Below are 24,745 nucleotides of genomic sequence, written 5' to 3' on the forward strand. Positions count from 1 at the left end.
CTGGGAACCAAGACGCAGATGCATGAGCTCAGGGCAACATGGCCCCAGGTCTCCTATCTGGGGGATTTTTGTGAGATGGCTTCCTAATATCCAAGTGTTGTTAAGGTTCTAAGAAATAGTCACATCTTAAATACTCCTGCATCCTGTACTCAGGACTGCCCAGACCTGGACAGTTGTCTGAAACACATTGTCCTCTTTTTCCACAACTGTGTGTTGGGCACCTGCTGCTTCATCCCAGCCCAGGGTAGTTAATGTGAGCTGCATCTGCACTTGCTTGATCCACATGCCTGGGTCTCTGGCTGCGGTCTCTAAAGACAATTTGGGCATGCTGGCTGGTACTTTCCTTCTTCTGCTCCTGCATTTCCCACTCTCTCTTGGCAGCTTAGAGATGCTCTCCTGCGTTACCCGCATGAAGACCCGGCTGCTCAAGGATGGGGATCTGATTGTTGGAGGGTTTTTCCCACTTTATTTATTTCAACATAATACAAATCTCCATGAATTGGCTATCAAACCAAAGGCATTGAAGGAACTATATTTTGACAGGTAAATTTCTTATTTGTCTTTGATTATTTTTGAAAACCCAACTCTACTTATCTCCAGATGATTTTGAAAAAGACACCGTGCAGTAGGTCAACTATGCCATGAATCTCCCTGCACCTTTCCTGCCCTTATGTATCACAATGCTCAGAGTTTAAATATTGTGCCTGCTCCCAGTAGCCAGGGTTCCTCAAAGCTGAAGAGAAAGTAACTCCTCTTGCTTAGATTCTGTCTACCTTCTATTCCTGCAACCCTCGCCCCTTCGCCTGGAGTCCATGCCCACAGTTCTTTCTTTCCCCCATGGCTGGGTATAAACAAAGAGAGACTCAGACCCTGGGATTTGAACGGTAGTCTCACTTTGGTGGTTATCCCTGAAATGGTGTCAAGTCAAGTACTTCAATGCCAGACTTTGGCTGATAGGATAGCAGAAGAGCCTGGAGCAAAAGTTCCCTTCCATTGGGTATCATGCAATTGTCAGAGTTCCTTTCCCACAGGTGTTCAATGCTGTCAGCTAGCACAGAGACCAAGACATCCCAAGTCTTGCCCCTAGCAGGAACAGATGCCTGCTAAAGTCCTTTGAGCTGTAAAGTTCTAGAATCCATTTATACACTTCCTGCCTGAGGTCTGTGTACCTGCAGTGCTGGAAGTCCGGCGAGGAACACAGCACTGCTCCCCTAGCTGTTATTGCTTCCATGTAGCTGCTCTCATAGTGCTGGGACTTGAATTTCTTCTCTTTTGTATTTAATGATGTGTGTGTCATTCCTGTATCCCTGGCCTTTGAATTTATCCCTGATATAATTATTGTGTGTGTTGGGAGGTGTTTCCAGCTATCCTTTGTTGCTGCTTTGGTTTGGGGTGTTGTTTTTCTTTCTTTGGCCATCCATCACCATAAGAATTCTCCATAGGACACAATCAAAGTGTTTTGGGGGAAGACGGAGAAGCATCTTTGTAAGGAAGAGCTGCAGTGTTTTTGGTGACATGACATGCTCTGTTCCAATGTGCTACTATGTTCTCTAGGTTTCCCTTTATAGTTCATCAATCATTAGCTTTTTTTCCATGTCTTCCTATCCTTTCTCCTCCATGTATCTCCCAGAGGGCCCTTTAAAATAACGTTGTTGTTGTTGCTGTTACTACTGCTGTGGAATTATGTTTAAGTACTTCTTAGGTTGTGCTGTGGCTGCTGATGCTGGCATTGTGCTGGGGCTTGGTTGAGGATCCGAGAAAGCTAAAGCAGAGTGCTTTCCTGTACTGGTCTAGACTTGGACAGGGTTGTATGATGGCAGAAGAGATGAGTGATTTGTCCAAGCCACCAGAGAGACCTTAGGACGCTCTCTCATGGTCTAGGAGGATGCCTGAGGAAGGGTCATGTTCATCTCAAGGCCTCCTGGAGCTCCAATAATCTTCTTGAAATTATAGGAAACTTTTATCTAATCTTCTACATATACATATCAATAATGAACCAAAACAGGGTGGCTTTCAATACAATTCCTTTAGTATGGTTTTCTTTTCTTTTTTTTTTTTTTTGTTAAGACTTTTTATTTATTCATTTTACAGGTAGACTTACAGACAGAGAGAGAGACAGAGAGAAAGGTCTTCCTTCCATTGGTTCATCCCCCAAATGGCCACTACGGTTGGACCTGTGTCGATCTGAAGCCAGGAGCCAGGTGCTTCCTCCTGGCCTCCCATGCGGGTGTAGGGGCCCAAACACTTGGGCCATTCTCCACTGCCTTCCTGGGCCACAGCAGAGAGCTGGACCAGAGGAGGAGCAACTGGGACTAGAACTCGGTGCCCATATGGGATTCCAGTGCTACAGGCAGAGTATTAACCAAGTGAGCCATGGCGCCGGGCCCCTAGTATGGTTTTATTATCTAACATCATACCATAAGTATGTGTTGTAACAATAAACATTAATGTTATCAATTTTAGAGTTAGTCCAACATACTTTTTGGATAATAGGGTAACTTTTTAAAGAAGATTTATTTTATTTGAAAAGCAGAGTTAAAAGAGAGAGAGAGGAGAGGGAGAGGGAGAGGGGGAGAGAGAGAGAGAGAGAATCGTCCATCTGATGATTCACTCTCCAATGGCTGCAACAGCCAGGGCTTGCCAGATGGAAGCCTGGAGTTAGGAGGCTCCTCTGGGCCTCCCACATGGGTACAAGGGCCCAAGGACTTGGGGCATCTTCTGCTGCTTTCCCAGGCCATAGCAGAGAGCTGGATCTGAAGTGGAGCAGCCAGGACTAGAACCGGCACTCATACGGGTGCCAGCATTACAGGTGAGCTTTACACACTGCACCACAATGCCAGTCCCTTGAGTGACATTTTTGGTGTTTTATAAATAAAAGTATCAGCAGCATACTTGGTGATACATCTTTGCACACTGAGAGTGCAGGAAATGAACTCTTAATAGAGCAGTGAGGACAGCAAGCTTCCTTCTGACTTTTCACAAATAGACTAAGTCTTCCTAGATGCACTGTTTGACATGCTCACTAGGAACACTTATGAGTATCCATATTCTGTACTTACAGGAAGTCATTACTCATTTTATGTTCACCAAATCTGATACATGATGAGGGGAGAACCATAAATACTGTCGGTTACCTTTGTTATTTTTTATCATGTAGTTCCTAACTTAGGACTGATTACTCATGACCTACCTTTATTCCCTTAACCTACGTCTGTTAGTCTCAAATGTGTTGCTTTCTTTATAAAAATCTGTTTGAGAGACAGGCATAGAGAGCGTACTCCCATTCACTGATCTATTCCCACCCACTATATCCAGGGTTCTGAAGTTGGGAGTGCAGAACTTAAGCCAAGCCTCCTAAGTGTGTGGCTGGAACCCGATTACTTGAACCATCACTGGTGCCTCCCAAGGTCTGCATTAAGATGAAGATGGAGGCAGGAGCTTGGGCCAGGAATTACACTTTAGTAGTTTAATGTGGGATTGGGTATTGTGTAATCTTTAGATTAGATGCCCTTCTCACACACTTTTTGTTTCTATGAGATCAGTTTATATGTTTGTTTGTTTTTTATTTTTCTTTTGATAGGCAGAATTAGACAGTGAGAGAAAGACAGAAAGGTCTTCCTTCCGTTGGTTCACTCCCCAAAATGGCTGCTACGGCCAGTGCGCTGCGCTGATCCGAAGCCAGGAACCAGGTGCTCCCTCCTTGCCTCCTATGCTGGTGTAGGGCCCAAGCACTTGGGCCATCCTCCCCTGCTTTCCCAGGCCACGGCAGAGAGCTGGACCGGAAAAGGAGCAACCAGGACAGAATCCGGCATCCCAACCAGGACAAGAACCCGGGGTGCTGGTGCTGCCAGTGGAGGATTAGCCTAGTGAGCAGCAGCACCGGCCTGAGTTTATATATTTGTACAAGAGTTATGTGTATATGTCCAGCAAGTATTTCACATTTTTTGTGTCAATTTGTGTATTTTTGTTATCTTGATAGCACAGAAAGTACCATAAATTTGCATGTAGAATAAAGGATATACATAATTTCTTTTGTTCCTCTGGCTTTTTGGGTCAGAGAAAGGTATATGTTTAATTTAAGTACCTTGAAACAACTAAAATTTGGTTTTGTTTAATCTGTGAAGTAAGAATTTAACTTGGCTAAATGTTCCACATGTTTAATCTGTAGGATTAGACGACTTTTCCCCACTGAAATAAAATATAAGCTTTGTTACAAATGCAGAAATATTTTCAAGGCCATTTTACTGGTCTGTTTTATTGCACTTTTTTTTTTTGGAAGGCAGAGTGGACAGTGAGAGAGAGACAGAGAGAAAGGTCTTCCTTTGCCGTTGGTTCACCCTCCAATGGCCACCACGGCTGGCGCACTGTGGCCGGTGCACCACGCTGATCCAAAGGCAGGAGCCAGGTGCTTATCCTGGTCTCCCATGGGGTGCAGGGCCCAAGTACTTGGGCCATCCTCCACTGTTCTCCCTGGCCACAGCTGAGAGCTGGCCTGGAAGAGGGGCAACTGGGACAGAATCCGGCACCCTGACCGGGACTCGAACCTGGTGTGCCAGCGCTGCAAGGCGGAGGATTAGCCTAGTGAGCCATGGAGTCGGCTGTTTTATTGCACTTATTAAAGTAATTCCACTGACACATTTACCTTAAATGTGAGGGTCAGAGGACATCAAATATTCTTTCTAATTCATAATTATCATAGTGCATCTGGTAAAGACATTTCTCCTTTTGTGAGTTTTAATTATTTTCCACAATGCCCCCAACACTGCATTGATTTTCTTGGAATGAATGACTTGAGTATACAGCAGATGTTTCCAAAGAACAAGGTATGAACTTGTTTGTGAGGTCTGGGTATGCTTTCTTGCAGGTTACAACTTAAAAGTTACCAGTACCTTCTGGCCTTTATATTTGCCATTGAAGAGGTCAACAGGAGCCCACACCTGTTACCCAACGTGTCCCTGGGATTTGGTCTCTACAACGCCATCCATAGTGAATGGAAGACCCTGGAGAGCACCCTGACCTGGTTGTCTGCCGTGGGCAAGGCCATTCCTAATTACACCTGTGTGAGGAAAAGCAAGTCTGTGGCAGTCATTACAGGAAACACAGGGGCGATTTCAGCACAGATAGGGGTGCTGTTGGAACTCTACAAATTCCCTCAGGTAAGAGGAGAAAAATGTCTTTCCTCTTCAGGTGCCTTCTTAGGTGGCTTCAAGAGTATAAGAAGTGAATGGGTTTATGTGTTTTCAAAGCACCAGAATATAACTGTGTATGTTTGTGTGTGTGTCTTCATTGGACTTTTCCTTTTATATATTGCTTTATTAAAAAGGCAGAGTTACAGAGAAGGGGAAAGAGAGCTACAGAGAGAGAGAGAGGAGAGAGAGAGAGAACGTCTTTCATCTGCTGGTTCACTCCCCAAATGTCCACAACAGCCACGGTATGGGCAGGTTGAAGCCAGGAGCCAGGAGTTTCTGCTGGGTCTCCCATGTGGGTGGCCAGGACCCAAGGACATGGGCCATTTTCCTTGCTTTCCCAGGCACATTAGCAGGGAGCTGGTTCATATGTGGAGCAGCCAGGAACCAAACAGGCACACATAGAGCTGCCCCACCACAACTTTGCTGGTGGAGAGGAGGTTATGGGTAAAAGGCAGCAAGAAATAATTGTCTATGCACTGTGATACCTTGAAGTGCTGAGCTGCAAAGCTTTCTCAGTCTTCCAGTAACACTCGTAGGGAGAGTGACGTCCTATTAATTGTCTTCCAACACTTCCTCCAATCAACATCCTGCAGTTACTGAATGAAATCTTAGAGCCAAGGGTGTGCATGGAGTGTGGTGCTTCCCTGCAATACGTTCTGAGGTCTTGCTTCTGCAGAACTCATTTTCACTCTAGCTCACCTATGGTCCTTTTGATCAAATTCTGGGAGAAAATCATCAGTTTACCTACCAGAAGCTCCCAGGGAATCATCTCTGGCCCTGGGCATGGTGTCCTTGATGCTGCATTTCCACTGGACGTGGGTGGGGTTGGTCATCGCTGAGGACACCAGGGGCATTCAATTCCTGTGGGATATAAGAGATGAAATGAACAAGAACGAGATCTGTGTGGCCTTTGTGGAAATGCTCTCTGTCATGGGCAAGAGGAATGCACCATCTGATTGGCACTACTACTTTAGAATCTTAGAATCAACTGCAAGTGTAGTGGTCATTTATGGTGACACAAACTCATTAATGAGCCTGAGTTTCTCAAAATATGGGCTCCTTGTGACTTGGAAAGTGTGGATCACGACATCACAATGGGATTTCATCACCAGTGATGTGGAGCTCATGATGGACACATTCCATGGGACTTTGAGTTTTTCACACTCCCACAATGAAATCCCTGGTTTCAAGCATTTTCTCAAGACAGTGAATCCATCTGTGTACCCAGAAGACTTTTATCTCACTAAATTTTGGTTTCTTTACGTTCCCTGCTCGATTTCAAAGTCTGACTGTGAGACGTTGCAGGGCTGTTCTGTGAATGCCTCTCTGGAGGATCTGCCAGTGCACGTCTTTGACATGAGCATGTCTGAAGGGAGTTACCACATCTACAATGCTGTGTATGCCATGGCCCACACCCTTCATGAAACGCTTCTTCAGCGGGTAGAGGTGCAGCCAGTGTGGAATGGAGATGGGTTGATGATGTACCCCTGGCAGGTACTGTATCTTCTCCAGGCAGCTTTGCTGTGTTCCTTGTTGACCTATCACAGTACAGAGTCTGTGCTCACACTTAGCTACATGGTGAATTGCTTTAGGGTTTGATGGGAATGACAGAGAGCTCTGTTGTTACAAAATATGCAGCACGTGTGGCCATTATTCCCTGGCATTTTCAGTGTGCCACATCTATAGCTCTTCTAGCACTGAGGAATTTTACACTGAGTGGCATTACAGAAGCTGGGAAGCTAGTCTGTTCATGACAACATGATGCCAGGCACCAGCAAGGCTAATAAAACTGACCTTAAGGAATTCTGCAAGTGTTTTAGGCAGTAAATGTTATTATGTAAATTTGCATAGAAGGTAACCAAGCTCTAATAAGTGGGTGGTGAGGAATTTAACTTTATTATAGAGAGGTTTCTGAATTCCATATACAGTGATCATATTCATGTTTCATAGTATAGACTGGGTAGTTTAAAGAAAAAATTTCTTGCCTTATGCCTCTGGTGGGTGAAGTCTATGACCAAGTGTCGCTCCCCCTCTTCGTGGAGGAACGACACAGGACCCTGCGCTGTTCTTTCGTCTGCTCGGCCCTCCCTGGGTTTGCTGCTGGTTCTTCCCGGGTTGGCTACTATCCCTTCCACCTCCGTGGAAGGGCAGTTCCCCCTGGCCACATTCCCCACTTCCGCAGGGGAGCGGCACACCGCTGGCCGGCTCGTCTCGGGGGCTGCACAGGTGTTCCTTCAGCTAGATGTTCCCCATAGATGTTCCTGGTGCATGCCGTCTCTCTCCTCCTTTATAGTCCTCCTCCGCCAATCCTAACTCGGCTGCCCACACGCCGAGTACGCTGCTCTCCTCCAATCAGGAGCAAGTCCTACAGTTTATTAGCTGAACTGGAGGCAGCTGTGCGGAAGCTGTTTACTTCTCTCCCAACGCCACATTGTGGGAGAGCAGATGCATAGAATAAGTCTTAATTCGAGTAACTTAGTCTAGTCCGGATTGCTCCCCACAGATCCCCCTTTCTTTTTATTTTTTGGCGTTGATACGCGCCTGTCTTCGGTGTCCCACGGCACACACTCTGCTCTACTTGCTAGCGTTGCCACAGGCTCTTACAAGTCCTATCAATCAGGAAAACCGAATCCGGGTCCTCTCTTCGCCATGTTGTGAGGAGGTTTTTAGGCGCTGATGCGTGCCTGTATTCGGTGCCCTGCAGCGCATGCTCTGCTCTGCCTGCAGGGGACTTACAAGACCTATCAGGCAAACCGAATCCAAGCCTTCTCATTGCCTTATTGTGGGGGAGACTTATTAGTGTTGGTTCGTGCCTATCTTCGGTGACCTGCAGCTCATACTCTGGTCGAGCTGCTTGCTGGTGCTTACCGCCTTAAATCAGGCAGACCGAATCCAAGCCTAATATTGTTGTATTGTGGGGAAGCCTTACTGATGTTAATTCGTGCCTGTCTTCGGTGACCTGCGGCGCATAAGCTGCTAGCTGCCCGCAGGTGCTCATCGCCTCACTTATCGGGCAGACCGAACCCAAGCTTTCTAATTGCCATGTTGTGGGGAGGCCTTTCTATTTCTCTATTTCTCTATGTCCGGGCATTCCTATTTCTCCCATTCTACTTCCATCTTCCAGCATTCCTATTTCTCTCACTTTACTTCTAAACTTCTGTTTCTCTTATCCCTGCGGCTTCCCGGCGGCCGCCCCGAGACTGCTTCTCGGCGGCTTCCTGGCTCTGAGCCTCTTCAGCCCGCGCTTCTCCGATCTGCGCGGCTTCCCGGCTTTGCGCGGCTTCCCGGCGCCTCGCCCCGCGGCAGCTTCACGGCTCTGCGCGGCTTCCCGGCGCCTCGCCCCGCCGGCGGGTTCCCGGCTCTGCGCGCACGCTCCGCGGTCTCCACGCACTTCACGCCCGCACCACGGCCTCGCGCCAATGCCCCGTGCTCTCTCTGCACGCGGCGGCTTCCGCGAATGTTTCCGCCACCACCGGCATTCAGTCCAAGTTCCCCGGACTAACCTGGCGAATCCTGGCGGCCCACGTCTCTGCCTCTGGTTCCAGATCTTCGCCTCTTGCTCCCCAGGGTGACTTGAAGAATTCCAAGATGGCTTGGCCTGCACTCGCGGCTTCATCCTCCCTAACATTTTTCTCTACCCGGTGTGTTTCCCTAAGTTTTCTTCCAACAATATTCCTCCCTCATTTCTCCTGGCCTCTCCCCACAGTCCGTATCCAAGTCTAAGTTTCTTATAGGTTTCACTTTCACTTTCAACCTGCAGTCCGTATCTGAGTCTAAGTTTCTTCTTGCTTTCACTTTAAATCCTAACTTCTTTCCCACAGTCCGTATCCGAGTCCAAGCCTCCTCCAGGTTTCACTTTCGCTTTCAATCTCCTAGCTTCCCCGCCATAGTCCGCATCCGAGTCTATGAAAGCTTTCACTTTCGCTTTCAATCCTAACTTCTTTCCCACAGTCCATATCCAAGTCTATGCCTAGGCTTTCAATAGCTTCTTCCGGCACCTTTCTCGTCCGGCTTTCCCCTAGGCTCTTCGCTAGTCTCTCTCTCCGGTATTTTCCTGCTTCTTCCCGTTTCTTCCCTCCTAAGTTTCCTATCCGTCCTAGGTTTCCTATCCGAGTCACGGCACCATTATGTCGCTCCCCCTCTTCGTGGAGGAACGACACAGGACCCTGCGCTGTTCTTTCGTCTGCTCGGCCCTCCCCGGGTTTGCTGCTGGTTCTTCCCGGGTTGGCTACTATCCCTTCCACCTCCGTGGAAGGGCAGTTCCCCCTGGCCACATTCCCCACTTCCGCAGGGGAGCGGCACACCGCTGGCCGGCTCGTCTCGGGGGCTGCACAGGTGTTCCTTCAGCTAGATGTTCCCCATAGATGTTCCTGGTGCATGCCGTCTCTCTCCTCCTTTATAGTCCTCCTCCGCCAATCCTAACTCGGCTGCCCACACGCCGAGTACGCTGCTCTCCTCCAATCAGGAGCAAGTCCTACAGTTTATTAGCTGAACTGGAGGCAGCTGTGCGGAAGCTGTTTACTTCTCTCCCAACGCCACATTGTGGGAGAGCAGATGCATAGAATAAGTCTTAATTCGAGTAACTTAGTCTAGTCCGGATTGCTCCCCACAACCAAGTTGCCATTAGGGTTGATTTCTTCTGAGGTCGGCCTCCTCGACTTCCAGAAGGCTATGCTACCCCTCTGTGTTCCTAGGGTCTTCCCTGTGTGTACACTGTGTCCAGACTCCTTCTTTTTCTGAGGAGGCCAGCCGGACTGGATTCAGGAACCACCAAAGATGTCATTTTAACTTCGTTTTCTCCACAGAGAGCCAGTTTACACAGATAATTACAATTATGAGCTTCTAGTAGTTAAGGATGACAATATCATTTTAATTCTGTAATATTTCCACTATCAGACTGTGTATTGTAATACACAACAAGACACATATATGATGTATATAGTGCATTTCATATGTAGTCTCCTTAACCATGTGCTACAAATGTATTATCCATTTAATAATTATAATTTTAACAATTTTTAAACAGTAACAATTTAAACCAAGAATTCTGATGAGCTTCAATAGTTTGACTTTAATCAGAGATTCCTCTATCTAAATTGAATACACAATTATGTAAGTGTGCTTCCTTTCCTTTGTTTTTAAGCTTAACTCCTTTCTGAAGAACATCAAATTTGACAACAGTGTTGGTGATGAAGTGAATCTGGATCAGGAACGAGTTTTTAGGAAAGACTATGACATTCTCAACTACTGGAATTTCCCTCAAGGCCTTCACCTCCAGGTGAAGGTTGGAAAGTTTTCACCACGGGCTCCACATGGTCACCGTCTTTCCATATCTGAGGAGATGATAGAGTGGAATGTGGAGTTTAAAGAGGTCAGTTGCACAGTTGAAATACCAGGTTTGTGGCTGGCACTGTGGCATAGGGGGTACAGGTACTACTTGCAGCACTGGCATTCCACGTGAGAGTCAGTTCAAGTCCCTGCTGCTCCTTTTCCAATCCAGCTCCCTGATAATGCACCTGGGCACGCAGCAGAAGATGGCCTAAGTGCTTGGGCTTCTGATCCTTGTAGGGGACCCGGAAGAAGCTCTGGCTCCTGACTTTGGATCGGTTCAGCTCTGGCCATTGCAAATGTCTGGGGAGTGAACCAGAGTATGGAACATGTCTGTCTGTCTGTCTGTCTGTGTCTCTCTCTCATTCTCTCCCTGTAACTGTGCCTTTCCAATAAATAAATAAGTCTTTTCCAAAAGTATGCCAGTTTGTGCTTACAGAGAGATCTTCAGTACAGAGCTCCATGCTGGGAATTCTGCAGGTCCTGAGAGCATGGCAGAGCAGCACACAAGTGCATGCCAACTTCCCTTCTGCACTGCCATTTTGCTTACTCTGGTGATTTCCACTGAATGTCCAAGAAAATGTTTCCCTGTGGATAACTGAGTGTCACCTGCTGAAACAGAGTGCCCAGGCCACGAATGGAGTGTGCCGATTTCTTGTCCACCTGGATATTCTGACAATGCACAGTGGGAACAGAATCAGATAACCATGATGACACTTCTCAAGACTCTCTGATTTGTTTTAGATTCCCCGTTCTGTGTGCAGTGAGAGCTGTGGCCCAGGATTCAGGAAAACCCACCAGGAGGGACAGGCTGCCTGTTGCTTTGACTGTACCCCTTGTCCAGAGAATGAGATTTCTAATGAGACAGGTACAGAATTGAAGATTCTCTGTAGTTTTCATTAATTTAAGTTAAATTTAATTGGGCTTATGACTACCATGAAAGCACAGCATGAGATGCAAATTTGAAATTTGTTGGGGTCTTGAGAGAAAGAGCGTAGTGAAATCATGTGTTGAGGACTTGAAGGCTTCTGAGAACCAATCTCAGCCTGACTGTCCTTTGCCTGCTCACTCATATTGGTCATGAGGGATGCAAGTGAATCCAAACTCTGGCCTGTTTCACCCCATTGTTTGCCTCTGTGTAGTCATGACTGTAGGCACTCAGGTACAATGGTCCCTGTTTTTATTAATTTATTTTTTAAGCGGCCTACCCCAGCATTCTTTTATTCCCCTACAACAGGTGCCAGCACTTACCACAGAACACATGCAAGCTTTCCTGAAAGGGAACAGAGTGTGGGAGAGACTGCTTACTCTCCCAGTGTCCACAGCTAGAAATCAGGACATAGGGATTGGCCATGGGAAAATAGTCTAAATGAAAGAAGTACCCTAGAAGAGAGAGACCTCCAGTGGGAGTTGGGCACAGCTGCTAACTCATGTTGACATGTGTGCATTTCTACCAGAATGCTTGGTTCCAGTCTCATCTCCTCCACTTCCATGCCAGCTCTGTGCTGCAGTGCGTGTTTCAAATTTCTTTATCTACTGGAAAAGCAGAGTTGCAGAGAGAGAGGGAGAGGGAGAGACAAAGAAAGAAGTCTTCCATTCATTGATTCACTCCATAAGGGCCAGGACTGGGTCATGCTGAAGCCAGGAGGCTGGAACTCCATCCAGGTCTCCCATGCAGGTGCCAGGGGCCCAATACTTGAGTCCTCTTCTTCTGATATTCCAGGCACATTAGCTGGTAGCTGGATTGGAAGTGGAGCAGCTGGCACTGGTACAGGCATAGAGCATGCCAGCATTGTGGGCAGCAGCTTGACCAGCTCTGGCACAGGCTATCCCCCCACCCCCGCTTCCTATCATGCATGCCCCGGAAAGAAGTAGATAATTACTTGAGTACTCAGATCCCTGCCACCCATCTGAGAGATCTGAATTCACTTCTAGGTTCCTGACTTCGGCCTGGCCTGTCCTTGGCAATGTCAGTCTATGGTTAATGAACCAGCAGAGGGCAAATCTCTCTCCCTCCTTATTTTATATCTCTTCCCATTTCTGTGTCTCTAGTCATCTCTTTCTCTCTCTGCCTTATAATTAAGTACCATTAAATTAATATTTGACGTCAGTAAGGTTGCCAGGTAGCTAATCAGTATAGTAAGTAAGAGTTTCAATTTATGCAAGAAATACACTTGATATTAATTATAGCAGAAAGCAATGATTCCGCCGACACCAAGACATTCCTATAGTAACTTCAAGTTGAAATGAAGGTTACCAAAATTTGCTAATGCCTATAAAAGAATTGATGAAATGGAAGCGAGTGAAACAGGAATGAACTGCTAAAATGATACTCTATTTAGTGACAAGAAGACTCAAAATTAAATGTTATCAGTTCCTGTCATCTGTAAGGTGTCCACTGTGACATTCTAACAGACACTGGGAGTTGACAAAGTGTTCAGAAGGTTGAATGGAAGCATAGCAAGAGGACTGGATTCCAGACCACATTCAGAGTGGGGACATTGACTGTCACGTGTGAAAATGTATGTTATTGCTGAGACAGTGTTTCTTTCTTTACCTTTTGACACTCCTATGACCTCTGTATTCATATTCTGAAATGTTTTATAGTTATCGTGAATATCGTAATTTATCTGTGGGGTTTCAGATATGCATCATATGTTAGTTGTGTTTTCCTGTGTGTACACCACAAAAGAAGCTAAAAGTTACTCTACTAACACATTTCCAGTATAGAGTATTATAAGCTGTAGTCATCATGTGTGCATAAGATTTCCAGACTTACTCATGGTCATTGAGCAACATAGGTATAGATGAAGGTTTTGTTGTGATACAGAAAACTACACTTTGAACATAAAAGCTAATCACAAAGAGGAAAAGGGAATATTATTGCTATTACCAAGCAAGGGAGAGAGAGAGTACACGCATGTGCTCAATGAGAGAGAGAAAAAGGAAGTCAGAGAGGGGGGGGAGAAAGAGAGAGTGAGAGAGAGAAAAAGAAAAGAGAGAAAAAAGAAGAGGGGGTGGAAATGACATGAAAACATACTCCATGTAATAATCTCAGGTTGGTGTCTATTATGGCAACGGAGATAAATATGAATATTTTCCGTGACTGTGCTGAGTGAATGCTGAGAACCACTGACAGCCAAATAATGCCCTGCCTTTCTCCCCAGATGTGGAGCAGTGTGTGCGCTGTCTAGACGACCGTACCCAAATCCTGCATGAGATCGGTGCCTGCCCAAGGTCGTGGTGTTCCTGGCCTATGAAGACCCGTTAGGAGCAACACTGGCCGGGGTGGCTCTTGGCTTCTCTGTGCTCACTGTTCTGGTACTTGGGGTGTTTGTGAAGCACAGAAACACTCCCCTAGTCAAGGCCAATAACCGCAACCTCAGCTACACCCTGCTCACCTCCCTGTGTCTGTGCTTCCTCTGCTCCCTGCTTTTCCTTGGCAGTCCCAACACAGCCACCTGCATCCTCCAGCAGACCACGTTTGCCATCGTGTTCACAGTGGCTGTGTCCACCATCTTGGCTAAAATCATCACCGTGGTCCTGGCTTTCAAGGCCACAGCACCAGGGAAGAGGATGAGGCAGTGGTTGGTGTCAGGCGCACCCAACTCTGTCATTCCCATCTGCTCCCTCCTCCAAGTGATGCTCTGTGGAATCTGGCTGGGAACGTGTCCTCCCTTCATTGACACAGACACACATGCTGAGCCTCAGCAGCTCCTGGTCCTGTGCAACAAGGGCTCTGCCACTCTCTTCTACCTCGTGCTGGGATACCTGGGGTCCCTGGCTCTGGGCAGCTTCTCAGTGGCTTTCTTGGCCAGGAGTCTGCCTGATACATTCAATGAAGCCAAATACTTGACATTCAGCATGCTGGTGTTCTGCAGTGTGTGGGTGACCTTCATTCCTGTGTATAATAGCACCAAGGGGAAGGTCATGGTGGCTGTGGAGGTCTTCTCCATCTTGGCCTCCTGTGTGGGACTCCTGGGCTGTATCTTTGCCCCCAAGTGCTACATCCTTCTGGTGCGGCCAAACAGGAACGTTTTACAAGGAATAAAGGAGAAAGCAAGGTGTAGTTAATGCAGACTGTGCATTAACTCACAGGTTTTATAAAATGAAAGCAAGGGCTGAATCTAACCACAGCACTCTGGTATGCAGGACTGAGGTAGAGCAGAACACTGCACCTTCTCATTGGACACGAGGCTCTCCTTTCTGTAACAGCTCAGGGCACTCCAGCCTTCTTTCTGTTCATCCTAACAACACGTAGGTTTTTGTCTTTTTTTTTTAAATCTTTTATTTAATGAATATAAATTTCCAAAGTACGACTCATGGGTTACAATGGCTTCCCCCCCCATACCGTCCCTCCCACCCACAACCCTCCCCTTTCCCACTCCCTCTCCCCTTCCATTCACATCAAGATTCATTTTCGATTATCTTAATATACAGAAGATCAGCTTAGTATACCTTAAGTAAGTATTTCAACAGTTTGCTCCCACACAGAAACATAAAGTGAAAAATAATAGATGATTTTTTTTAAATGATGATGAAATCAGATCAGACCTATTGTCATGTTTAATCCCAGTGAGAGTCAAGTTGGGAATTGATAATTTCTTTCTTTCTTTTTTTTTTTTTTTTTTTTTACAGAAGATCAGTTTAGTGTACATTAAGTAAAGATTTCAGTCGTTTGCACCCCCATAGAAACACAAAGTGAAATATACTGTTTGAGTACTCATTATAGCATTAAGCCTCAGTGTACAGCACGTTAAGGACAGAGATCCTACATGAGGAGTAAGTGCACAGTGACTCCTGTTGTTGACTTTACCAATTGACACTCCTGTTTATGGCATCAGTAATCTCCCTATGCACCAGTTATGAGTTTCCAAGGCTATGGAAGCCCCTTGAGTTCTCCGACTCTTATCTTGTTTAGACAAGGTCATAGTCAAAGTGGAGGTTCTCTCCTCCCTTCAGAGAAAGGCACCTCCCTCTTTGAAGACCTGTTCTTTCCACTGGGATCTCACTCACAGAGATCTTTTTGCCAGAGTGTCTTGGCTTTCCATGCCTGAAATACTCTCATGGGCTTTTCAGCCAGATCCGAGTGCCTTTAGGGCTGATTCTGAGGCCAGAGTGCTATTTAGGACATCCGCCATTCTATGGGTCTGCTGAGTATCTCACTTCCCATGTTGGATCACTCTCCCCTTTATTTATTCTATCGGTTGGTGTTAGCAGATACTAGACTTGTTTATGTGCTCCCTTTGACTCTTAGTCCTTTCATTATGATCAATTGTGAACTGAAATTGATCACTTGGAGTAGTGAGATGGCATTGGCACATGCCGCCTTGATGGGATTGAATTGGAATCCCCTGGTATGTTTCCAACTCTACCAATTGGGGCAAGTCAGCCCGAGCATGCCCCAAATTATACATCTCTTCCCTCTCTTATTCCCACTCTTATGTTTAACAGGGATCACATTTCAGTTAATTTTCAACACTTAAGAATAACTGTGTGATAATTACAGAATTAAACCAGTCATATTAAGTAGAACAGACAAAAAAAAAATACTATGAGGGATAATGTGTTAAGTTGTCCATTAGCAGTCAGGGCTATGCTGATCAAGTCACCATTTCTCATAGTGTCCATTTCACTTCAGGAGGTTTCGTTTTTGGTGTTCAGTCAGTTGTCACCGATCAGGGAGAACATATGGTATTTGTCCCTTTGGGACTGGCTTACTTCACTCAGCATGATGTGTTCCAGATTCCTCCATTTTGTTGCAAATGACTGGATTTCGTTGTTTCTTACTGCGGTATAGTACTCTAAAGAATACATATCCCATAATTTCTTTATCCAGTCTACCGTTGATGGGCATTTAGGTTGGTTCCAGGTCTTGGCTATTGTGAATTGAGCTGCAATAAACATTAGGGTGCAGACCGCTTTTTTGTTTATCAATTTAAACTCCTTTGGGTAAATTCCAAGGAGTGGGATGGCTGGGTCGAACGGTAGGGTTATCTTCAGGTTTCTGAGGAATCTCCAGACTGACTTCCATAGTGGCTTGACCAGTTTGCATTCCCACCAACAGTGGGTTAGTGTCCCTTTTTCCCCACATCCTCACCAGCATCTGTTGTTGGTAGATTTCTGTATGTGAGCCATTCTAACCGGGGTGAGGTGAAACCTCATTGTGGTTTTGATTTGCATTTCCCTGATTGCTAGTGACCTTGAACATTTTTTCATGTGCCTGTTGGCCATTTGGATTTCCTCTTTTGAAAAATGTCTATTGAAGTCCTTGGCCCATCTCTTAAGTGGGTTGTTGGTTTTGTTTTTGTGGAGTTTCTTGATCTCTTTGTACATTCTGGTTATTAACCCTTTATCTGTTGCATATTTTGCAAATATTTTTTCCCATTCTGTCGGTTGTCTCTTCACTCTCCTGACTGTTTCTTTTGCAGTACAGAAACTTCTCAATTTGATGCAATCCCAATAGTTGATTTTGGCTTTGACTGTCTGTGCCTCCCGGGTCTTTTCCAGAAATTCTTTGCCTGTGCCAATATCTTGAAGGGTTTCTCCAATGTTCTCTAATAACTTAATGGTGTCAGGACGTAGATTTAGGTCTTTAATCCACGTTGAGTGGATTTTTGTGTAAGGTGTAAGGTAGGGGTCTTGCTTCATGCTTCTGCACGTGGAAATCCAGTTTTCCCAGCACCATTTATTGAATAGACTGTCCTTGCTCCAGGAATTAGTTTTAGATCCTTGAACAATATAAGTTGGCTGTAGATGTTTGGGTTGATTTCTGGTGTTTCAATTCTGTTCCATTGGTCTATCCATCTGTTTCTGTACCAGTACCATGCTGTTTTGATTACAACTGCCCTGTAGTATGTCCTGAAGTCTGGTATTGTGATGCCTCCGGCTTTGTTTTTGTTGTACAAGATTGCTTTAGCTATTCGAGATCTCTTGTGCCTCCATATGAATTTCAGCATCATTTTTTCTAGATCTGCGAAGAATGTCTTTGGTATCTTGATTGGTATTGCATTGAATCTATAAATTGCTTTTGGGAGAATGGACATTTTGATGATGTTGATTCTTCCAATCCATGAGCATGGAAGATTTTTCCATTTTTTGGTATCCTCTTCTATTTCTTTCTTTAAGGTTTTGTAATTTTCATCGTAGAGATCTTTAACGTCCTTGGTTAAGTTTATTCCAAGGTATTTGATTGTTTTTGTAGCTATTGTGAATGGGATTGATCTTAGCATCTCTTTCTCAGTCATGGCATTGCTTGTGTATTCAAAGGCTGTTGATTTTTGTGCATTGATTTTATATCCTGCCACTTTGCCAAACTCCTCTATGAGTTCCAATAGTCTCTTAGTAGAGTTCTTTGGATCCTCTAAGTACAGAATCATATCGTCTGCAAAGAGGGATAGTTTGACTTCTTCCTTCTTGATTTGTATTCCTTTGATTTCTTTTTCTTGTCTGATGGCTCTGGCTAAAACTTCCAGAACTATGTTAAATAGCAGTGGTGAGAGTGGGCATCCCTGCCTGGTGCCAGATTTCAGTGGAAATGCTTCCAACTTTTCCCCATTCAATAGGATGCTGGCTGTGGGTTTTTTATAAATTGCTTTGATTATATTGAGGAATGTTCCTTCTATACCCAATTTGCTTAGAGTTTTCATCATGAAAGGGTGTTGAATTTTATCAAATGCTTTCTCTGCATCAATTGAGATAATCATATGGTTTTTCTTCTGCAGTCTGTTAATGTGGTGAATCACATTGATTGATTTGCGAATGTTGAACCATCCCTGCATACCAGGGATGAATCCCACTTGGTCTGGGTGGATGATTTTCCTGATGTGTTGTTGTATTCTATTGGCCAGAATTTTATTGAGGATTTTTGCGTCTATGTTCATCAGGGATATTGGTCTGTAATTTTCTTTCAGTGCTGCATCTTTCTCTGGCTTAGGGATTAAGGTGATGCTGGCTTCATAGAAAGAATTTGGGAGGATTCCCTCTTTTTCGATTGTTCTGAATAGTTTGAGAAGAAATGGGACTAGTTCTTCTTTAAATGTCTGGTAGAATTCAGCAGTGAATCCATCTGGTCCTGGGCTTTTCTTTGTTGGGAGGGCCTTTATTACTGTTTCAATTTCTGTTTCAGTTATGGGTCTATTTAGGTTTTCTACGTCTTCATGGTTCAATTTTGGTAGATTGCATGTGTCCAGGAATCTATCCATTTCTGATAGGTTTTCCTGTTTGCTGGCATACAGGTCCTTGTAGTAATTTCTGATGATTCTTTTTATTTCTGTGGTGTCTGTTGTTACGTTTCCTTTTTCATCTCTGATTTTATTGATTTGTGTCTTTTCTTTTTTTAGTTAGTTGGGCCAATGGGGTGTCAATTTTGTTTATTTTTTCAAAAAACCATCTTCTCGCTTGGCTGATTTTTTGTAATGTTTTTTTGGATTCAATCCTGTTAATTTCTTCTCTGGTTTTAATTATTTCTCTTCTCCTACTAGATTTGGGTTTGGTTTGCTGCAGTTTTTCTAGGTCCTTGAGGTGCGCTGAAAGCTCATTTATTTGGTACCTTTCCAATTTCTTGGTATAGGCACCTATTGCTATAAATTTGCCTCTCAATACTGCTTTTGCTGTATCCCATAAGTTTTGATATGTTGTGTTGTTGTCTTCATTTACTTCCAGAAAGTTTTTGATTTCTCTTTTGATTTCTTGAATGACCCAGTGTTCATTCAGGAGCATGTTGTTCAGTCTCCATGTGTTTGCATACTTTCTGGGGTTTCCTGAGTTGCTAATTTCCAGCTTCATCCCGCTGTGGTCTGAGAAGCTGCATGGTATGATTCTAATTCTTTTAAATTTGCTGAGACTTGCTTTATGGCCTAGTATGTGATCAATGCTAGAGAAGGTTCCATGCACTGCTGAGAAGAATGTGAAGTCTGTAGATGTAGGGTTGAAAGTTCTGTAGATATCTGTTAGATCCATTTGGGCAATAGTGTCAATTAAATCTGCTGTTTCCTTGTTGATCTTCTGTCCGGATGATCTGTCTATTTCTGAGAGTGGAGTATTGAAGTCCCCCAGTACTATTGTATTGGAATCTAAATCTCCCTTTAAGTCCCTTAACATATCTTTTAAATAGACCGGTGCCCTGTAATTAGGTGCATATACATTTATAATAGTTACATCTTCCTGTTGAATTGAACCCTTAATCATTATATAGTGTCCCTCTTTGTCTCTCTTAACAGTTTTTGTATTAAAGTTTATTTTGTCTGATATTAATATGGCTACACCTGCTTTTTTTTGGTTTCTGTTGGCATGGAATATCTTTTTCCAACCTTTCACTTTCAGTCTGCATGCCTCTTTGTTAGAGAGATGTGTTTCTTGTAGGCAACAAATAGTTGGGTTGTGTTCTGTGAGCCAGTCAGCCAAACGGTGTCTTTTAACTGAAGAATTCAGACCATTAATGTTCAATGTGACAATTGATACGTAGTGACTTTGCCCTGCCATTTTCCCGGAAATATTTTCTAGTATATGCTTTGAGCTTCCCATGCTCTTTTACTGGTAAGTGTTCTTCCTTTCCCTTCTTTCATATTGATGGCCGTGTTTCTGTGTTTCTGAGTGTAGCACATCTTTAAGTATCTTTTGCAGGGCCGGACGAGTGGCCACAAAGTCCTTCAATTTCTGTTTGCTATGAAAGGTCTTTATTTCACCTTCATTCACAAATGAGAGCTTGGCAGGATATAATATTCTGGGCTGGCAATTTTTCTCTCTTAGCACCTGTGCTATGTCTCGCCATTCCCTCCTGGCTTGTAGGGTTTCTGATGAGAAGTCAGCTGTGAGTCTGATTGGAGATCCTCTGAGAGTAATCTGACGTTTCTCTCTTGCACATTTTAGGATCTTTTCTTTATGTTTCACTGTGGTAAGTTTAATTACCACGTGTCGTGGTGAGGATCTCTTTTGGTCATGTTTATTGGGGGTTCTATGAGCTTCCTGTACTAGGATATCTCTGTCCTTCTCCAAACCTGGAAAGTTCTCTGCTAGTATCTCACTAAAAAGGCCTTCCAATCCTTTCTCTCTCTCCATGCCTTCAGGAACTCCTAGAACTCGAATGTTGGTTTTTTTAATAGCATCCTGTAGATTCCCAACAATATTTTTTAGGTTTCTAATTTCCTCTTCTTTTCTTTGGTTTGACTGTATGTTTTCCTGTGCTCTATCTTCTAAGTCCGATATTCTCTCTTCTGCTTCACCCATTCTGTTTTTAAGGCTTTCTAATGTGTTTGTCATTTGATCTATTGAGCTCTTCATTTCATTTTGATTTCTCTTGACTATTACACTTTCCTGTTCTACTAGTTTCTGAGTTTCATTTTGACTCTTCCTTAAAATTTCATTTTCACGAGAGAGATTTTCAATCTTGTCCAATAAGGATTTCTGTAGTTCAAGGATTTGCTTTTGAAAACTTCTAAATGTTCTTATCATAAATTTTTTGAAATCCGTATCTTGCATTTCTTCTATCTCATCATCTTCATACTCTTGGCTTGGGGTGTTTTGCTTATTTGGAGGCATCATAGTGTCATCGTTGATCTTGCTCCCTCTATTTCTGTGTTTGTTACTCGGCATAGTTAATTCTTCTTGCGTCACTGTGCGTTTTTTTTCTTTTTCTTTTTTTTTTTTATACTGTGTCCGTGTTAAGTGGACTGCCTGCTGTTGGAGGAGCCTTGGAGGCTTGAGATGGGTGCGGCCTGAGAGCTCTGCCTGGTTCTTCCTGGTTAAGGGTGTGCAAAGGTGACACCCTCAGGTTATGCGTGGTAAATCTCTCTCTTTTTATTTATTTATTTATTTTATTTATTCAGGGGGTAAGTAACACCGCAGGGCAGGGCTGTGCAGCATTGATGGTATTTAGCTTCCAGTCTTTGGCTCCTCTGGACTCCCACTGGGTTGCCTAGGCTACTGAATTGTAGTGACTCAGTTCCTTAACTCTCCCCCATTGATGTGTAAATCCAAAGAGCAGGCCTGCTCTTTGTCTCTTGGGAATTCTTCAAGCCTTACAGCCTTGTAACCTTTGCAAGGTTAGGGGGAAGAGAAACCCCGAAGCTTTTTTTTTTCCTTCTTTCTGGTAGTGAGTTTGCTGCACTTTCCGGCCCCCCTCTAGATTCTGACCCCCGTTTCCCCACCAATGTCTCGGGTTATTGAGCTCACCTCCCCTTCCAGCGCCGATGTGTGGACTCGGAGCCCTGAGCGTCCCAAGTCTCCCCGCTGTTGTCTGTGTGGCATGCACTCCCCTTGGAGCACTGGGGCTTCTGCGGCTGGGTCCCGCGACTTGGCTTCCGCGCGGTGGGCGACCTTGTTCTCCCAGTAGGTCCTCCGATTCACGATTCCCGTGCAATTTTTTCCTGGTTCTTTTTTCTGCGGCTACCGTAACTCCCCTTTTATTAAACTAAATTTTCCCGGACTATCGGTGCGCGCCCTCACTATTCCGCCATCTTGGCTCCGCGCCCCCGGTTTTTGTCTTTTTGACTGTGTTAATTTAATTTCAATATCATACCTTAAAATTTCTAGTTCTTGTCACATAAATTACTTTTCCAGTGCTTTTACTGTACAGGTTTTAATTGCACAATATATTTTGATATGGCTGTAAAGGTGAACACATGACTAGAGTCAAACAAACTCACATATGCATCATTTGTGTAGTTGTATTTTCCTGTGTGTGCACCACTAAAGCAGCTAAAAGTTGCACTACTAACACATTTCCGGTATAGAGTACTATTAGCTGTAGTCATCCTGTTTGCATCAGACTTACTAATTTCACTCATTACGGGCGGAATAGTGAGGGCATGCATCGATAGTCCAGGAAAAGATAGTTTAATAAAAGTGGAGTTACGGTAGCCTCAGGAAAAGGAGCAGGGAGAAATTGCAGAGGAAACTCTTCCAGATCTAGTGGCTGTGACTCAGAGGACCTATGAGGAGAGCAAGGTCGCCCAGTGCATGGAAGTGGAGCTGCAGGACCCTCAGGACCCTCCGGACCCGCCGGAGCTGCAGAGTCTGCATGCCAGCACTGGAAGGGGAGGTGAGACAAAACCTCTCGGTAACCCAAGACATTGGCGGGGAAAGGCAGAAAGAGCCTGCAGAGAACGAGGCCTGAAACCCCATTAGGGAAAGTTCACCAGGCTGGCTGGAGGAGAGAAAAAAATCGAATAAATAAGGGGAACCTGCACGGACATTTAGCCTCTCTGTCCACTCACCTTACAAAGCCGAGCAAGACAAAGGGCAGGCGCCATTTTTCATAAGTAAAGCGGTGCGTGCTATTTTGCATATGTAAAGCGGGTGCCCCTCATTAGCCAAGCAGAAAAACCTGACTCTGGTAAGCAAACGAATACCCACAGGGGCCAGATTTCATACATCAACTACTCTCAATTCCACTCAGCTTGTGGAATTACTTCCCAACTGAGTCGAGAGAGAGAGAGAGAGAGAGAGAGAGCAAGAGAACAATCAGGGTGAATCACCTTTGGCACACCCTTAACCCTGTAGAACCAGAGCTCTCTGGCCACACCCATTACAGCCTCTAAGGATCCATCAAAGCAGACAGTCTTCTTAATGTAGAATCACAGTATATCAAGAAAAAACCAAAGAAAATCTCCAATATGCCAAACAAATGCAAAAGCCGAGGTAACAAGAACAAGGAAGACACTATGACACCCCCCAAATGAAATAGACACCCCAATTCAAGATTATGAAGATGATGGGATAGAAGAAATGCAAGAAGCGGATCTCAAAAAATTTATGATAAGAACATTTAGAAGTTCTCAAAAACAAATTCTCGAACTACAGAAATCCTTAATGGACAAGATAAAAAATCTCTCTTATGAAAATGAAATATTAAGGAGGAATCAAAATGAAATGAAACAACTAGTAGAAAATGAAACTGTGATAGTGACGAGAAATCATAATGAAATGAAGAATTCAATAGATCAAATGACAAACACATTAGAGAGCCTTAAAAACAGAATGGGTGAAGCAGAAGAGAGAATATCGGACTTAGAAGACAGAGCACAGGAAAATATACAATCAAACCAAAGAAAAGAAGAAGAAATTAGAAATCTAAAAAATATTGTCAGGAATCTTTAGGATACTATTAAAAAACCCATCATTCGGGTTCTAGGAGTTCCTGAAGGCATGGAGAGGGAGAAAGGATTAGAAGGCCTTTTTAGCGAGATACTAGCAGAGAACTTTCCAGGTTTGGAGAAGGACAGAGACATCCCAGTACAGGAAGCTCATAGAAACCCTAATAAACATGACCAAAAGAGATCCTCACCATGATACGTTGTAATTAAATTCACCACAGTGAAACATAAAGAAAAGATCCTAAAATGTGCAAGAGAGAAACGTCAGATTACTCTCAGAGGATCTCCAATCAGACTCACAGCTGACTTCTCATCAGAAACCCTACAAGCTAGGAGGGAATGGCGAGACATAGCACAGGTACTAAGAGAGAAAAACTACCAGCCCAGAATATTATATCCTGCAAAGCTCTCATTTGTGAATGAAGGTGAAATAAAGACCTTCCACAACAAACAGAAATTGAAAGAATTTGTCGCCACTCGTCCAGCCCTGCAAAAGATGGTTAAAGATGTGTTACACACAGAAACACAGAAACACGGTCATCAATATGAAAGAAGGTAAATGAAGGAAATCTCACACCAAAAGATCACAGGACGTTCAAAACATATATCAGAAAATATCTTTGGCAAATGGCAAGGCAAAGCTACTACTTATCAATAGTCACATTGAACGTTAATGGCCTGAACTGTCCAGTTAAAAGACACCGATTGGCTCATTGGGTAAAGGAACAAAACCCATCTATTTGCTGCTTACAAGAAACACATCTTTCCAATAAAGATCCATACAGACTGAAAATGAAAGGCTGGAAAAAGATATACGATGCCAACAGAAATGAAAAAAGAGCGGGCATAGCCATCTTAATATCAGACAACATAAACTTTACCACAAAAACTGTTAGGAGAGACAAAGAGGGGCACTATATAATGATTAAGGGATCAATTCAACAGGAAGATATAATGATTATCAATGTATATGCACCTAATTACAGGGCACCGGTTTATTTAAAATATTTGTTAAGGGTCTTAAAGGGAGACTTAGACCCCAATACAATAGTACTGGGAGCCGTCAATAGCCCACTCTCATAGATTACAGATCAACAGGACAGAAGATCAACAAGGAGACAGTAGATTTAAATG

General features: G+C 44.2%; 1 protein-coding gene across 1 annotated transcript; it reads left to right on the plus strand.

Annotated features, from left to right (window-relative positions):
• The first annotated feature begins 388 nt into the window (after positions 1 to 388).
• LOC100344275 (vomeronasal type-2 receptor 116) lies at positions 389 to 14,591 on the plus strand. The gene is given in 8 exon segments (XM_017338510.4): positions 389 to 543; positions 4,865 to 5,156; positions 5,884 to 5,938; positions 5,941 to 6,683; positions 10,333 to 10,560; positions 11,262 to 11,385; positions 13,685 to 13,711; positions 13,714 to 14,591. Coding segments are annotated over 8 exon segments (2,502 nt in total).
• The last annotated feature ends 10,154 nt before the right edge of the window (positions 14,592 to 24,745 follow it).

This window comes from Oryctolagus cuniculus, chromosome 18 (assembly GCF_051225735.1).
Source record: "Oryctolagus cuniculus isolate XC-2025 breed Fujian yellow rabbit chromosome 18, ASM5122573v1, whole genome shotgun sequence".
NCBI lineage: Eukaryota > Metazoa > Chordata > Mammalia > Lagomorpha > Leporidae > Oryctolagus > Oryctolagus cuniculus.